The 19,048-nt window shown below is 30.4% G+C and overlaps 1 protein-coding gene and 1 long non-coding RNA gene across 2 annotated transcripts; one reads left to right on the forward strand and one right to left on the reverse strand.

Moving 5' to 3' along the window:
• Nucleotides 1–5,883: 5,883 nt before the first annotated feature.
• On the forward strand, nt 5,884–9,076 carry LOC126892670 (uncharacterized). The gene is made up of 2 exons (XM_050662308.1): nt 5,884–6,079; nt 7,297–9,076. The coding sequence occupies exons 1-2, from the start codon at nt 5,918–5,920 to the stop codon at nt 9,019–9,021; spliced, it is 1,887 nt and encodes a 628-aa protein (XP_050518265.1). The 5' UTR covers nt 5,884–5,917; the 3' UTR covers nt 9,022–9,076.
• Nucleotides 9,077–17,114: 8,038 nt separating this feature from the next.
• LOC126892684 (uncharacterized) lies at nt 17,115–18,729 on the reverse strand. Its single transcript, XR_007700970.1, has 2 exons — nt 18,554–18,729; nt 17,115–18,042 (listed from the first exon to the last, which is right to left on the reverse strand). It is a non-coding gene; the product is annotated as an uncharacterized LOC126892684 (long non-coding RNA).
• Nucleotides 18,730–19,048: the final 319 nt, after the last annotated feature.

Genomic DNA, 19,048 nt, shown 5'->3' on the forward strand with positions numbered 1-19,048 from the left:
TTGTCTGTAGCCGTACTGAGAATTTGGAAGTAGTTTTTTCTCATTTATTCACCATTCAAGTCTTACTTTCAGTATCCTTTCTAAAACTTTGAGAATACAAGACATAAGTGAAATTGGTCTGTATGATTGTGCCAGATTCGGATCTTTGTTTGGTTTTAAAATTGGAATGACAATGACTTCTTTAAATTCTTCCGTACCTGCATAGAGGACATCATTAAGTATTTCCAATAAAAGATCTTTAGCGATTGCAGGAAGCATATTAATCATAGAGTACTTACTATGGTCATAGCCAGGACTTGTGCTAGGACGATTATTTAAGGTATAACTTAGTTCAGTTAGTCTAATAGGTTGAAATAAAAAATGGTTTTTGTCAGTATCGATTTTCTTAGATTCATTAGGCATAGATGTTGCAGTTGATGGGGCTATTTTGTCAAAAAACTCTTCCATCCAATCATCCTCAAAAGATTTTGATTTTGTTGGTGATTTTCAGTATAACTTCCTAGCTTGAAGTCCAAAGTACTGATGATGGAATTGACTTATTAAGAGAAGAAACCCAATTGACCCAGCTTTGTTTTGCAATACTTTTTAGTTGTTTTTTGGTACTTGCCATCATTGATTGACATTTTATATAGTTCTCAAAATTACGTTCTTTTTTACAATCGTTTAGTGATAATTGACGCTTTTTAATAATCATGTCACATTCAGTATTCCACCACGGTGACGGATTCCGGTTTCTTGGCTTAAAAGTTGTATACTGTGGTATTGCAATCTCAACAGCATAATTTATACTATTTATTAAATATTCGTATTTGCTTGATAAATTATTTCCAACATCACCATTTTTATTAAAAAAGTTTTGTACCAAAGAAGTATATAAGAAGTAAAATTGTTTCCGTTTCATCTTTAATGCAAATATCCACATGTATAACGAAGTGATTCGATCCAAGAGTGTCTGAAGAGACATACCATTCAGTCTTACTAACAAGATCAGGACTGCAGAGAGTAACATCAATCATTGAGTAATTCTGATAAGGTTGAGTTAGTAAAGTTGGATTTTCATTATTTAAAACTGTAAATTCAAGATCATCTGTCATTTTAATCAGTTGTATTCCAATTCCATCATTTGTACTTGAACCCCAAACAGAATGATTGGCATTAAAATCACCTCCAATTATAACTTGTTTTTGTACCTGAGAAAATATGTTCATCCAATCATTTATTGTGCATCTAATTTTAGGTGCTCTATACAGTGATATAAAACTAATTTGTCTATTTCCATATTTAATTTTTATAGCACATAACTGGATTTCATTATTGTACTTATTATTTTGTATTATTAGTTCAGTAAAACGAATTTATTTATTTATAAGTATATCAATCCCACCATAACCATCAGACCTATCATTACGAACCAGATTATATCCATTAAAATTATATAACACATTTTTTTAAACCATGTTTCACTAATAAGAGGTATGTCTATTTTTTTACTTACTAAGTAATGCATCATACTATTTTTATTTGAGACTACAGAACGAGCATTCCATTGTATTATTTTTAATTTAGGTTGACAAGACATTATTTATGTAATATTAAGCAAAGTACCCTCCAATACCTGTTCAATGCTACTGACTATTAATTTTTTTATCGATTGATCGTATATCATCAAAATTTTGTATACCTTGTAAAAGTTGCAATATAAAAGTAGAAAGAATTTCTGTTACATTTTTCTTAATTTCAATATTACCATAATTTGGTACGGTTGTATTAGCAGGTAAAGGCTTATCAGGTCCGAAAACAAAAGGAAACATCGGTTTCTCAGCAGTCGTCTGTGCACTTGGTGAATTAAATTCTCTTTTTTATTGGTATTATTTATTTCAGGTTGAGTAAAAGCAAAAGAAGTTGGATTTTTAGGAACTGGCTTAGATATCGAAATATTTTTACTAGTGGAAGGCAGACTAGGAAAATTCCTTTCATTATCTGCTAAACATTCAAAGGAATTATTGCTTACAAAATTTGAAAAAGATTTGTCACAGTAATTACGTGCCTCTATAAAGGACATCTTATGTTCAACCATTATATTTTAATTTGTTTTTGTTTCTCAAATTGAGGACATTTTTTTGATATTGAAATATGTTCCTTACTCTTACAATGCATACAAAATATGACTTCTCTACTACAATTGTGATCTTTTTCTTTGATTTCACTGCATTGCATACAACGTTCTTGTGTGCTTCTGCGCTGACTGGATACGTGTCCAAATATAAGACATTTGAAACACTGAACGACTCTTGTAATATACTGTTCTACGGGGCAAAATACCTTATTGAAGGAAACAATTTGGCAAAACGTTGCCTTCAAAGGTGACTATTATCATTTTTTTATTGACAAATTCAACTTTATTGTCATTTATAATTTTACGTTTAGTTCTGTATATATTAGTGACTTTAGAAGAACATTCTATATTTTCCATTAAATAATCTACGTTAAATTTCGTATCTACATCGCGTACTATGCCCTTAATTTCTAACAAATGATTTGCCTCCAATAAGGACTTTAACATAACCTTTATGCGATTTTTTCCTAAACTTTTGATTTCTAAAATGTTAGTGAGTTTAAGTTTTTTAAATAAGATATCTGCGCCACACATTGGATGCAATTTGCCCAGCCTACCTTCATTATTAAGTCTCTCAATATAAACCCATATATTTTGTATATTGTACTTATCTGAAAGCAGGTTAAAGGTTTTCTTTGCTGGTTTCATGTAAGCATTTTTGTCCAGAGAGTCTTCACTATTTTCTACTGACATTTTCGTCAACGAAGACGTCCCTACACTTGTTTCCCCCATGGGGAAACAAAATAATGTTTTACCCGTATAACACACAAAACAGAAACTTTAGTAAATCAATACACTTGAAAATAAGCCCGGAATATACCAAAAAACTGCCAAAATTAATATTTTTTTGGATAAATCCAAGAAAAACAAACACGACTTTGACGCCTGCTAAGTTTGTCGAAATGATGTATTTCAAAACATAAACATGGTAAACAAATAAAATAATTTTGTTGTCCTACATAATGATATTTATCTGTAGATTTAGATATAGCTATTCACAACGTTTTAAAATACGTTAGAAATCTCTATCGGAGTTTAAAAAGCTGTATCCAACCTCAGGCCAAATTTATGGCCAATAGTTTTCACAATTATTTTTAGTATTAGGTACTGATAGAAACATTTGATCAAGAAGTCTTAATTTTGACCTGCGCATTATTAACATCATCTGTGTTAATAAGAAAACGAAAAACATGATAAAGAAATGAAAAGTAAGCAAAAGAAGTAGTAAAATTAAATTCATCACTTCAATTATTATTCTGCTTCATATTTCAATCTACTAAAGAAATCATTATGGGCAGAAGGAATTGATTTATTCTGTAATAGACTTGGAAATTGGTTCTCGATAGAGTGGAACCAAAGAATAATCATCCAAGGTGCATATTCGCTTTCTTGTTGTGCTATTTCTAACTAAGACCGATTGAAACTGAGTTTCTGTATAAGAAGTTTTATAAAAAAAACCGATCTAAATGCGCCCTTTCAACTTTAACCATTGCAATATCATTAAAGTTAAATTTTTTACCTTCGCAATTCTTATTAAACGAAGAATTAACTAAGGTTTGGGTCAGATGTTTAATATCATAAAAATCTCGGTGTACGATTTCGTGCACTTGAAATTTACTTCCTTTCTTTTTTGCAGAACTAATGATTGCCGAGTATTGTGCTGGTACGTAAATTGGTCCGCTTTTAAGAAATTTCTTGACTGCTTTTTCAATGACCGAATGGTATGGAACGCCGTTGTACTTTTTATTCTTACATTTTTATTTGGTTATTTTTAAACGTACAACATCTTTATTCAACTGAATTAAATTGTTTGTTTAGAAAACTTCTACTATTTAAAATGTTGCATGAATAAAATTGTATCTTGCTATTTTTATTTTTATGATACAATTAAAATTGTCAACAGTCATTTTAATTCATGTAACATTTTAATTCAACCAAAAAATAAATAACAAACATTTTAAATAAAGAATTAAAATGATTGTTAGTTTTTTTTTGTATTACAATGCTTTTTCTTATGGAGCTATATGTTTCGAAAGTAAATATCCACAATCATTTTAATTCCTTATTTAGAATGTTTGTTATTTATTTTTTTGTTCAATTAAAATGTTACATGAATTAAAATGACTGTTGACAATTTTTATTGTATCATAAAAATAAAAATATGAAGGTACAATTTTATTCATGCAACATTTTAAATAGTCAAAATTTTTTAAGCAAACAATTTAATTCAGTTGAATAAAAATGTTGCATGTTTAAAAATGTAAGGATCGCCTTTTTACTTTTTGTTCTTACATTTTTATTTGGTCATTTTCAAACGACCAACATTTTTATTCAACTAAATTAAATTGTTTGTTTAAAAAATTTTGACTATTTAAAATGTTACATGAATAAAAATGTTCCTTGATAAAAATGTATTTTTTAAATTTTTAAATTTATTGAACATATATTTAAAAGTATATGACAGTAATTAAGCCTAGACAATAACAAGTGGTTAGAAAGAAAATATATACTTATTTAATGTTTTTCTTAATATTTTCGCTATTGTCATTTTAGTACAAAAATATAATTAATTGCTTCAAATTATTATACTTTTATTAAAAGTAATATTAAATTTTATTGTCTGAATTGCAGTATGGTGAATGCAGTTCGTCAAATTATTGCTGCAGCTAATAGTGCACTGCATGAAGAAGATGATGATTTTCAACAAGTTGTCAATACTGCTAGAAGATCATTTCGAAGAAGTAATATTTTAACACCAAGAAGAGGACGACCATCAACTAATGTTTTCAAAAGGAAAGTCTTACTCTTGAGACGTGCAAATGCAGATTACTGTCCCATAAAGATGGAATGTGAAATGCTGACTTCTATTGGAATGGGTAAGATATATTTTTAGATTATTTTTACTCATTTAAGATAAGAATCTTATGACTAATGCCACTTCAAAATACAATACTGATTTTATTTATAATTTAATTCAAATTAAAAATTAAATTGCCATTGATTCCCCACTGTTGGCTTCTAATAAACAGTGCTACTATAGTGGCAAAGGAAGGCAGTAAAAATCTACACAAAACAGGAGACCATAAACCAGGAACCATAAAATTTTTTTAAACACCTTAACATATATTAGTTTATTATTGTCATTATAAAACTATTCCTTCCTTTTACTTATATACAAAATTGAAACAATTAGTTTATTTTTTTACAAGTTTTTTTTAATTTTAAATGTTTTAAACGCTCTTTAACGTAAGCCTATGAGTTAATTATTATCAAAAATAAATGTTATTTACCTATGGGTGTGGGTATTTTGCAGACCAGACAAAAGCTTGCAGACTGGGGGTTAAAATACAACATATAAAAAATTATAGGCTGTGGACATCCAATGGGTAGCACCTTTAAGTATATATTTCAATTTTTTTAACCCCCCTTAAAGGCAGACCAGACAAAAGCTTGCAGACTGGGGGTTAAAATACAACATATATAAAAAAATTATAGGCCGTGAACATCCTTGGGTAGCACCTTTAAGTTTGACCTAAAAAAATCATATACCACTAAAAGTCTTCATGCGTTGCATAATATGACATATGAAGGGCTCGGGGCAACAAGGGACCTAAGCCACATTTTTTGAAATTTGAAGATTTCAGTAAAACTGGCTCTGTAACAGTGGTCTCCAGCTTCCAGCGAAGTTTTACAGCTATCGGGCTATAGATGTCGCCGCCAGGCTATAACGACCTTGTTGCCGACTCGCAAAATCACGAAAAATTTTGAAGCAAGAACTTCATAAGCCACAGTAAAATCAACATGGCGACACGTGATCGACGAGTGCTGGAAGAAAAAAAATTATTTTATAAGGAAAAAAACAGTAGTTCCGATTCGGATTTTGACTCTGACGATTCTGTGAAGGATCGAGAATATTCTCCCCTCACGAGTTCCAGTGAAAGTGATGAATCTTCTCCGAAAAGGGTAAGTAAACATTTTAGTGGCTTTAGACCTTCTTGCTGTAGGATATGTGGCTTGTGTTTTAAAAAGTTATAATAACATTAAATTTACTTTTTTAGTAAAACGTAGCCATAAATAACCTGTTTTTATTTTTTTTATTGATAAAGAGGCCTTAACACTTATATTCTATCTAAATTCGTTTGTCAATGACACTTTTTAAGGCCAAAAAAGTATTTTATTTAGTAAGTGGCTTGGTCCCTTCTTGACTAAAGAATATGAACTATATCAACTTAACACATCTAATTTTCACCCCTCTTCAGATTTGGTTAGAATTTGGAATACTCATACTGGCGAATAAGGGAAACAAAAATACAAAATATCAAATTTTTATCTTTGACCGTTTCCGAAATGTGGTTGTGTAAAGTTTTCCAAAAAAAATCCAAAACACCGTGACGATACTTTTTTGAAATGGTTGTAGAAGCTGTCCTAATTGAGCTAGAATGCTGGGAGAAGTGTTATTTTGCAGCATTTTTAAAGCTCTTTTGATAATATAATATACAACATGATGTTATGATAAAAAGGTTTTTCTCAACCAAAAAAATATATTTTGAATATTTTGTTTAATTTTTTTGTCCAAAAAGTACATAATTTAAAATTTTCATAATATTTCTACAAATACATAGTACTGTTGTTAATAACATATAAAAATTTTATCATGGGATGGTGATGGATAATTTTTTTATGTTGAACCCATCACCATCCCTTGATAAAATTTTTATATATTATTAACAACAGTTCTATGTTTTTGTAGGAATATTATTAAAAAAATTAAATTATGTAAGTACTTTTTGTAAAAAAAACTTAATCACAATATATATTTTTTTGTTCGAGAAAAACTTGATTATCATAAAATCATGTTGTATAATATTATATCACTGTAAAGAGCTTTAAAAATTCTGCAAAATGACACCTGTCCCAGCATTCTAGCTCCATAAGGACAGCTTCAACAACCAGTTGAAAAAATTATGGTCGCGGTGTTTTGGATTTTTTTGGAAAACTTTACACAACCATATTTCGGAAACGGCTTGAGATAAAAATTTAAAATTTTGCATTTTTCTTCGCCTAATCGTCCACTATGAGTACTCGTTATTTTAACACAATCTAAATAGGCCAGGAAAAAAATTTATTCAAAGTGTGTTGATTTGGCCTGTAATAGCTCTAAATTACGTGTATTGTTTTAGAGGAGTCGACAATACCATATTGCAACTGCAGACATTAATCAAAGACAAGTAGAAGGCAACAGAGGTTCAATTATTTTGACCCCAGAAAAACTTTCACCAAGCCGATGGAGAAAAGTTAACATTGAAGAAAGAAAGAAAACAAAAGCAAAGAAACGTCGAAACTTGGGGCACGTCTATATAAGTTTGAGAGGTGCAGCAAAAGAAGCGAAGAAGATTGGAGATCCGTGTAAGTGCAAAAAAAAGTGCAGAGAACTGCTCCGGGGTACCGAATTATCTATATTTAACGGATTTTGGGATTTGGAGACATATGAAAAACAGAACACATATTTATTTTCCACAATAAAGGTTATAAATAAAAAGAGAAGCTACAAGCAAAAAACAAAAAGACAGGAGTCCATAAGAAAATTTACCAATTTGTATTTTGTAAAAGTAAACGGAGTAGATGTGCAAATTTGCAAACAAGAGTTCTTATCAGTCCATGGACTACAAAACTCAACTAAACGAATTAAACTAATTTCTAAACAAATTTCTGAAGGCAGGGCAACACCAAAAAAAGATCAAAGAGGTAAACATCACAATAGACCGAACAAAGTTTTACCAGAAATGGTACAATCAGTTCACGACCACATTAGAAGTATCCCTAAATATGTTAGCCATTATAGTAGAATCGATAATCCTAACAGAGTCTACATCAACCATGATCTTAGTGTTTCAAGTCTGTATAAAGGTTACTACATTGCATGGTGTAAAGAACGTAATATTATTCCAGTTAAAGAGGATCGGTACCGAAGAATTTTTAACTTAGAATACAACATAGGATTTAAGATGCCAAAAACCGATACGTGTTCAACTTGTGATTCACTAAATATTATAATAAGTTCAAATAACGCTAACGAATCTGAGGCTGAACATCTCCAAGTAAAATTACGCCTACATCAAACTCGTGCGCAGGCAATGCAGCAAAACCTTAAAGACGAAATAAAGAAAAATGAAGAAATTCACAACACCGACATAATTTCATTTGACTTGCAACAAACCTTACCCACACCTTCATTGACTGTTGGCGTAGCATTTTACCTTAGAAAAGCATGGACCTACAATCTTGGCATACATGATTGTGTATCTGGGCAAGGTCATATGTTTATGTGGACAGAGTCAGTTGCAAAAAGAGGAAGTTCCGAAATTGCTAGTGTACTTCTAAAGTATATAACCAGTAAGCCAACAAGATCTGAAAATCTTGTAGTCTTTACTGATAACTGCGGGGGCCAAAACAAGAATTGGCTAATAATGGCGTTGTGGCTGCAATTAGTTAGGGAAAAAATTTACAAAACCATAGAACATCGTTTTCTCGTATCTGGTCACACTCATTTGCCTTCAGATAGAGATTTTGCTTTAATAGAAAAACATAAAAAATATGTTACACAAGTATTTTCTCCAGAAGAATGGTTTGAAATTGTGAGAAAATCGAACAGGAAAAATCCATCTGCAGTAGTTGAAATGTCTCAAGACGATTTTTATAGTTTTGATGAGATAGTTATAACGAAAAAAACATGTACCACCGAGAAACAACCACTCAATTTTACAGACGTGCGCTGCTTTCGGTTCGATAGCGAACACCCAAATTCAATATTCATTAAACACACCCTAAATGGAGCATTTGATGAAGTAAATGTTGGTAAGAGGGGTGTAAAGTTTGGTGACAACATATTAACAACAAAAAATTAAAAAAAAAATATGGAGGACCAATAGTACTTAACATCAAAAAAATTCAAGATATAAAGAAACTTTTACAATATATTCCTCCCATAAACCAGCAGTTTTATATCAGTATTATTGAAAACAGTACAAGTAACATTGAACAAGACTATAATGTTGATGAAGCAGAGGAACTAGACAGGGGTGATGAAACCGATTTTTTTAATGTAAATTAATATTGTAGGTATATCCTTTCTTTAAGAATTTATATTCATTTTGTTATTTTCAAAAAGGTCATAAGCCACATTTATTTGTTTAATAAATTTTTTCTTAAAACATGCAGTTTCATTTTGTATCCTTTTTTGAAAATATATATTTAATACTTTATTATGCATGTAAGGAATTAAGGTAAACAATATAAAATATAAAAATGTGATTTCAGGATTTTGTCAAAAACTTTAAACGTGATTTACTCAAAACTTTTCAAAAGAGGCTTAGGTCCCTTGTTGCCCCGAGCCCTTCATATAATAATATGTAAAAAATTTAACCCCCACCCTAAGGGTAGTTTTTTTTGCGTTTTTTAACATTTGTTTGCAGACTGTGGGTCAAATAACAATTAATATAAAAATAAATTATAGACCGTAAACATACTTTATAGTGCATACTTAAGGGTAGTTTATTTTTAAGTTTTTTTTAAATGTTATGTTTATTTAATTTGTATTTTTTTTTAGATTTTCTTTCAGACTGGGGGGTCAAAAAACAATTTACATAAAAAAATATTATATATGACAAAAAGTCTTCACAGGTTGCATCATTTTACATATATTTAAAATTGTAAGCCTCACCCTAAGGGTAGTTTGTTCGCAATTTTTAACATTTGTTTTGCAGAATTAAAAAGCAATTACTATAAAAATAAATTATAGACCGTGAACATTCTTTATGAGTAGTTTACTCTCGTATCTTTTTAGTTTTTCTTGCAGACTGGGGGTTAAAACAATTTACATTAAAAAAAATATACACGACGAAAAGTCTTTATGATTTGCATAACTTAACATTATTTTAAATTTTTAACCTCCACCAAAAGACGAAAAGTCTTTATGATTTGCATAACTTAACATTATTTTAAATTTTTAACCTCCACCCAAAGGGTAGTTAACTCTTGAATTTTTTTTTGTATGTTCACTGTCTATAATTTATTTTTTTATAATAATTGTTTTTTCTTAGAGACATATATAAGGGGGTGAAAGAAAATAATGTATGGTGCAGAAGATATAATTTTGAACTATATGCAGCATACAACGAACCCAACGTCATAACATCCATAAAGATCGGACGCCTGCACTGGATGGGCTATGTTGAGCGGATGTTGGAGACAGAACCACCAAAACATATAATGAGGCAAACACCAGTAGGGAGAAGGTCAAATCTTAGATACCTGGAACAAGATCTGAAAACACTTAAGATTACCAACTGAAAAAACAAAGCAAGGAACAGAACAGAATGGCTGAAAATCCTAGAACAAGCCAGGACCCAAAAAGGGTTGTGGAGCTACTGATGACGAATAATTGTTTTTTGACCCCCAGTCTGCAAAACAAATGTTAAAAATTGCGAAAAATCTACCCTTAGGGTGGGGCTTAAAATTTTTAAATACATGTTTCATTATGCAACCTATGAAGACTTTTTTGTTATATAGGTGTGTAATATTTTTTTGTAAATTGTTTTTTGACCCCCAGTCAGCAAGAAAAACTAAAAAGATACAAAAAATACCCTTAAGGAAGGTTAAAAAAATTGGAATATCTACTAAAAGGTGCTACCTATAAAGAATGTTCACGGTCTATAATTTATTTTTATATTAATTGTTTTTTGAATCCCAGTCTTCAAGAATAACTAAACAGATACAAGAGTAAACTATGCTTAAGGTGGGGTTAAAAAAATTGAAATATATACTAAGAGGTGCTACCCATAAAGTGTGTTTTAACCTTCAGTCTGCAAGCTTTTGTCTGGTCTGAAAAATACCCACACCCTTTACCTACTTAACATATTTTTGAGATATTTTTTTAAATTTTGTTTTTTTTTGTAATTAAAAAAAATATTTTTCAAATGTCTTCAACGTAAGAAACTACTTAAAAAATTGTTAAAAGGTTCTTAAATAAAATAGTATGATTTTCTCTTGGAATCACTTACATTGGTTATCATTTACAATTATTCCCTACATTAAAAGGTATAATTTAGATATGATATATATCTAGATGTATCTCTCTGAAATCCTTTACAAAATTAATTAAAAATATATAAAAACATACTTATATTTTTAGGATACAGTAATGAAGATGCAAAATTTCAGCTTGATTGGAATATTGACCACATTGAAGACTATATTTGTTCCCTCTATCCCAGTGCTCCATTAAAATTACTAGGATTTAAATTACCCAAAATGGATCGGCAAAAAAAAATTATTTTCATTGAATATGAAAATGTTCTCCAATTAAAAGAAAATTTAGGCCAAAGTCAAATAGTTGTCCCAAATCGAGATCTACCTCCTACGCAACAGATATCATCACAGAGAACAGTAACAAATGTAGCTCATGCAAACGTAAATCAAACAGCAACCATAACATCAAGTCAACGAACAACCACAACCATAAGACCAACAACAACAATACCAAATGTATACTCTTCAACACCTTCAACCTCACAAGATATGGATCCATTAATTCAAGAATATGAATTTAATGATGTTAACAATACAAACAATAACTTGGGACCCATTTTTCCTACTATTGACGAATATGCTGACATATTTCATATGAACATCACTAGAGCAAACTGTGTTCATGAGATGTTTAAATATTATAAAGATGAAAGTATAGTTGAAAAGAATTTGTCAGTAATATTTGAAGGTGAAATGGGAATAGATGGTGGAGGTTTAACCAAAGAACTATTTAACTTATTTTTTAAGAAAATAGAAAACCTTTATTTTCATGGTGAAGATTGTTTAGTGCCGTTTTTATCCCTAAATAGAGTTAGAAAAGATAAATCAAACTTTACACTTAAAGGTAGAATTTTGGAGCACATGTTGCTATTAACTGGAAGTATTCCTTCCAAGTTGTCTAAAATAATGCTTTTGTGGATTGCAGATCCTCTCAAGGAAATTGATAAAAATATACTTGTTGAAGAGTTTTACAATTTCTTAAACCCGTGTGAAAGGTTAATTTTAAAAAAAGCTATGAGTAATTTTAATTCTTTAAACAACAAAGAAAAGGAAATATTGACAAATACTTTTAATTCATTTCAGTTTTATGAACTGCCATCCTGCGATGAAATTTTTGAGCAAGTGGCCTCTATTTCATCGAATACTCTTGTACAAACGCCAAAACAATTTATAGATACACTGAGACTTGGAATTAATGTTGGAAAATACAGTTCATTTTGGAATAAATGCGATTTTGGAACCTTACTCGATTTCCAAAAACCCACTCCTAATAAGGTAGCTAATTGTTTAAAAGCGGCAGGTGACTTTTTGACCAATGAAGAGTCTAAAATTTTACATTTCTTAGAAATGTACGTAAGATGTTTGCATGATGAGAAAATTGGGCAGTTTGTTTTTTTAGTAACTGGTTCATATCAAATGCCAGATTCCATTTTGATTGAGTTCAGCACTTTATAAGGTTTAGCACAACGTCCTACATTTAGTACATGTACAAACACTATACATGTACCAATGACTTACTCCAGTTATCAACAGTTAAAGCAAGATTTTGATTTATGTTTATCGTCTGACGAAGCATACATTTACACTAATTCTTAAGCATTTACTGTGCTTGTCAAAAAGTTCATTAAACTTTTTATTTTCTTAAAACATAATAATATGAAAACATCACATTTCTAAATTCAAACACACCCTTTTTGACAGTATCAAAAAAGTTTATCTAGAAGTAAAGAAAGAGGTTGACTTAAAGTCAGTTGGAGTTAGAGCATGGAGACGAGTTGCCAGAGACAGAAACGAATGGAAGATTGTTCTGAAAAAGGCTTTGGCTCATAACGAGCTGTGATGCCACTGATGATGAGAAGTAAAGAAAGTGTCCAGATATAAAGTTACAGCATTGCAGCTGCCTACAACACAAAATATGTTTTGGTCTAATTTTAATGTTTTTAGCATTACAAAAAATATCAACTTTCAAACACCTTAGGAATAACCCTCTTATCTATCTACTTTTTAATAACATTTCATCCAATTTTTTATCTTTTAGTTATCCACATTTTCTTCAACATTTTTGTGATTTTTTAGTGTTACTGGTGCAAAATTGGCATTCCGCTGTATACATCATCTAGGATCTTGTAAATTAGTATTAAATTATTTCGTTTAAAACAGTTAACTGATTTCCACCAAATAATACATTATTATAGTTATTATAAAATATATAGTAGTAAATAAAGTGATAAGAGGGAGACATCTAAGTTGTGTTACCAATATTCTTTTTACACTAAAGACAACCAAATATTTTCAGGTGTGTGAGATTTCAAATCTAAACATTGGTCTTAATTCTAAACAACTTTTTGGATACCTTCAAAAATAAGGCTACTTTACTGTTTACTAGAATTCCTAATGTTTGTTCTCCCCTGCATACCATTTGAAAATTTAGAAATGTGAAGGTTCAAGTTTAGCTTTACTCCATGCACTAATGTATTATACAGGGTTTAAACATTTTTTGTTTAATTAATTTTGATTTTTAATATGTATTCACCAATGTGCAATATTTGAAAGTAAATAAATAAAAATATCTACAATATTTTATTGTTTTAGTATCTTTTACATTACATAATAATATGGCTTCAATAAGTTTCATTATTTAAAATTCGAAGTGTTTTAATTTAAACAGTGAGCTAGAAGATATTCAACTTAATAGTTAACCCCCACTTTACAAAATGATGTATAATGTAGCTAATGACAGATTTAGGCGAAATTATTTTAAATACAGTCGGAAAAATGAAAGAATACCCATGAACGAACATATAAAACACGCTGTATTTTCCTGTCACCGTGTCACAAAGAAAATTGTCCAGTGCAAGTACATGTAACAATAATTATTACATGTACTTGCGCTGGCCAATTTTTTGTGTGACACGGTGACAGGAAAATACAGCGTGTTTTATATGTTCGTTCATGGGTATTCTTTCATTTTTCCTACTGTAGATTCCCTTTTCACCATCGTATTATATGAATAAAATAATTATACTACCAAATTTTCCAAATGCCAAATGTGATAACTTCATAAATGGCAAACGTCTACAAAATTAGAACAAGTAAATAATGTACTTACGACATTAACTTAAATGCCTTTTTAATATACTACTTTACCACAAAGACAATATAGTGTACAAATTCAAGTGACATAAGAGTTAATTTTTTTAATCCTCTTACATTAACCCTTTTGTCAGAATTTGTACACCATATTGTTTTCATGGTAAAGTAGCACCTATATAAACAATGCATCTAAGTAGATGACATACATTGGGTAAATTCAAATGGGAAATAAGCCACAATTTTACCTAAAAATGATTTTATTACCATTTGAATATACTTGATTATAAAAATGCCACAAGAAAATAGCTTCAGAACAACATTGGGTAAATTGTTCTAGTCTTGAAGAAAATTTTCCGCTTTCAAGTAATCACTTTTGGCCCTTTGAAAATTTGGTATTATACTAAACTGGTTTTACTCATATAACATGTTAGAGTCAGCTTCTTGAGTATAATAAAACACCCAAGGAACTGTGTTGGTAATAGGGAATGAAAAATGAGTTCTATTTTGAAATAGAGCCATTTTTTAAATTAAACAAGTCACAGATATATAAGCACCTGTCATTCAGTAAGTCCTTCAAAAGTACATTAAACACAGAATCTATAGTAGTAAGATGGTTATAGGAAAATTTTATTTCACAAAACATACAGATATAGTTTTTTACTTTCCCTCAATAAAATACATACCTATCTTTAGATAGGATATGTATTATTTAGGGAAAGTATTGTGAAGGTGTAAAATTTTGACTTCGAGATTTTGATTGATTTTCACGTTTTGGAGGTCAGTTATTTTTAGGTGTTTCTCCAGCTTCCATATTATCTAAGAGTTCCATATTTAAATTAAACATTACATGTAAATGTAATTTGAAGTATTTTAATTATAAACATGTATTCAACAGCACATTTTTAACCTGTAAAGATTGTGAAGGTATAAGAAAAATATCTGTAAAAAACAAATTTTTAATAAAATCCATAAATTAAATCATTAACTGCTCTATACATGATAAATATTTTTCATTGTTTGAAGTATCATTAATATTTAATATGTTATTTATATTAAGCAATTGTGCTTGTGTGAGTTGTAGTTCTTCAGTCTCCTGCGATATGTTATTAACATCTTCAGCAATAGACGTTGTGTTCAAGCCATATTGATGTTCAAATATATTGCGAATACGTTCATTTATTTCTTCTTGGCTATTTGCAAGTTCTTCAATAGCTGTGTGTTCAGAATTTATATTACTGATAAACCCATTCAGCCATAGTTCATGTGGACTTCTGTTACCTTCTGTGCGTATTTTATGATAATTCCAAGTCCTTTGAAATTGTTTTAAATTTTTGTTAATTTCTTTCAAATATACTTTATGCAAAGCATATAGGTGTATGATGTTATTGGGATCTAAAATTCTGTTCTCCTCCATATTATAGAATAGGTTATAAAACTTTCCAATAACTTGTTGGAAAACATCAACCCATAATCTTTCAATTCGCTGATTATGTACAGACTTTCCAGTAATATGACTACCCCTACCAATACCACGAATTGAGTTCATTAATATTGCCACAAATATATTTTCATATCCATGGTCTGAACGAACACGTGAGGGCAGCCCATATTTTGATACAGCAGGTACAAATAATTGTATTACTGTCTCTGCAGTTACTGATGTTGCACAGCTTACATATATAATTATTCTTGAATATCCGTCTATACAACCATGAGTTGAAAATCCCCACCTAAAAAGTATATTTTATAAAATCACTTTGTTTTAATACTATTCATAGGTATTTTGAAAAGGAAGCTAAAAGGAAAATAAAATTAGTTCATATTAACAACTACCTGGACAATTTCATATGAGCATCCATGTGCCATAAGGAATTTGGAGTGGCTACTTGATACATTCTACGCTTTATTGTTCCACTCCATCTTTTCGCAGTTCCTATTGGGTCAATTTCTGTTAAAATATTTCTTATACGTTTTCTTTGCACCACCAACCCCTCAGATTTAAGATATCCATCCATCATCTAAAAAAAAATACAACAAAAATACAGTTCTTGACTTCGTTTCATGCAACAAATATGCAATTTTTGCACTAGTGCACATCACTCTAAATCTACACACACTTTATACTTAACTATATAAAATCATATACAGTGAGGGACAAAACTGCATCCCTGTAACTTTTTTTGAAGGGAGCAAGATATCAGGTTTTATCACTTTCTGTCATAAAAGTGATATGTGGCACTCAACTTGTAACAAAAATGAAGAAAACTTCTGTTGGAGTGAAAGTAAAAAGAAAGATATAGGTACTCCAACAGAAGTAAGGAAAAAAAAATACTAAGTAATAAAAAGGAAGAGAGAGTGGGATGTGTAAAGAAAAGGGTGAAGTGGCTTCTACGTTGAGAAGCCGCAATAGGAAAAATACTACTTTTCAGTATTACTGAAGAAAGGGGAATGAGAAGGGATAGAAGTAGAAGTGGGAAGAGACAGAGGCAAACTGAATAGAGTTGGCTAGCTATAGATGCAAGAGAGCAACTTGACACTCAAGGATGGATACGGCTCGTTTGCATGCCTGTCGAAGAACAGTAGCTCTATATAGATAGTAATGATGACTAGAAGATGAAATAATAAAATAAGAATAATATACTGAAAATGAATGGAGATGAATAATGACTAAAAACGAACAAAATAAATAAAACTAACTAATCATGGGCGCCATGAAAATGATCTTCGATCATTTTCCCAGGTATCTTATACTGCTGTCAAATATTAAATATATCAAACCTGTAATAACAAACATAAAGGAATAATAAAATTCATGATATACAAAATAAATAAATATTTATTAAAATAACTACTAGATTTTTAACAATCTCTGAGTTAGACAAGCATATATCATGTAACTCTAAAATGACATAAGTTATACAAGAAGCTATATATATTTTAAAGATAACAACAATAATGTTATCTGTTATAAACTTAAATACCTCTTACATATATATAGGGTACAAAATTACATAAGTCTTCTACCAAATGGTTATAGTACGCCTGCTACGTACAACTAAAGGAAACTGACAAAGATGAAAATACTACAAATAAATAGGCCCAAGCCTCACTAAGGGAAAATACAGTAATGAATAAATAAAGTTAAATATACAATTGACTAAAGTAGAAATGAAGTTGAGATAAATACCGACGATGACATAAATTAACCGAACAAATGGAATAAAGCAAATAACAGTAAAATATTTGGGAAACAAGCTAGTAATATTAAAATATAAATTTACCCGAATTACATAAACCAATATCAAAGCAATAATAAAGTATTAAAAACCTAATTTTCTCTAGGCTTATTCCTGTGCACAAGAAGTTACCGTAGATACAAAGGTTGGGAACCAAATAATCTAATATACAAATATGTCAAAAAAAAACCAGAGGTAACCTAAATCTGGAAAAAAAACATAGTGTATTTAACAGATAGTCTGAAATATAAAAAAACCAATAGTTACTAAAACACCTCACTGAATGTTCCCAAACGAGGTTGCGGTTGCATCCTAGAAAATGATGCACCAGGATGGTGCGACTCCATGACTCCTGTAGGCCCAGGTGCCAAGACGAAAATTGAGCTGGAACGCTCCCATAGCTTGCTCCCAAATCGACATACTCTCATGATGACTTGACTGTGGCTGTAGTGGTTTCTCTAGGTGGTCAAATAAGGTCTATGACTTCATGGTAGGGTTTCTCCCAAATGGCTAAAAAACATTCCCAGTTTTATTTCTCATTTTAAACATGAGCAAAAAGTAAAGGGAAGAAGAAATAATTGAGGAACTTTTTAGAAGCAATAGTATAGAAAAACCGGCCATTAAAAATGGAACAAAAAACCAATCTCAGGTAACCTTGAACTGTTTTGAGTGTGAATACATGGACAAATGACATTGAAATGATTTATTTGAGGAAATATCTGTAAAAATATATTGAATTTATAAAATATTGGATGTTCAATAAATTTAAAACCTACAGAGAAATGGTAATTATTTCCAATATTAGTTTGAGGACTTCAAAAATGTTTGGTTATGTAAAACCAAAAACCCCATTAATATAAAGATCGATATAAAGATAATATAAAGATCGAAATCATCTACACCCTTCCCTTAATAGATTGACTAAGAAAGTTTAACAATGGGACTAATATTTTAAATATTCCACAACAAAAAACACATGACAATGGCTAATTAAAAATTATTACAAAAAAATAAATCTCACCGAATGATTCCTATTAGGCTCCAACGGGAGTTGTCACACACATGTCTCCCTAACTCGACAACCCTTGCTGGTAACTTTTTACTTAACTTTAAATTGCTTGATGTTATAAAATAAGTTGGATGAAATCATCCGCCATTCTATATGGTACCTCTATTCGACACAACAGCCAACAGTCAAGTCAAGAACGAGAGGCGCTTCTCCGCCAAGGTAAACGTCAAACTCTCTCAGAAAACGAAATCATTCTCGATAGGTGGAGTACGTTCCATCACCGAGGTATGACGTCACGTCAGTGGTCCTATACGAGGAATTAGAGAATTTAAATGGGAGAGCGAAGGAAAATAATTATAAAAATAATTAAAGAGTTAAGTTAGTAACGTGACCGTTACAATCCCCTTCTACTCGGGAAAAAAAAATTTATCAAAGAAATTTTTTTTAAACCTCAAAATATTACAAATAAAATTTACACTAGTCTAACAATCCACGTTGATTCGCAAG

This window comes from Diabrotica virgifera, chromosome 9, assembly GCF_917563875.1.
Source record: "Diabrotica virgifera virgifera chromosome 9, PGI_DIABVI_V3a".
Classification (NCBI taxonomy): domain Eukaryota; kingdom Metazoa; phylum Arthropoda; class Insecta; order Coleoptera; family Chrysomelidae; genus Diabrotica; species Diabrotica virgifera.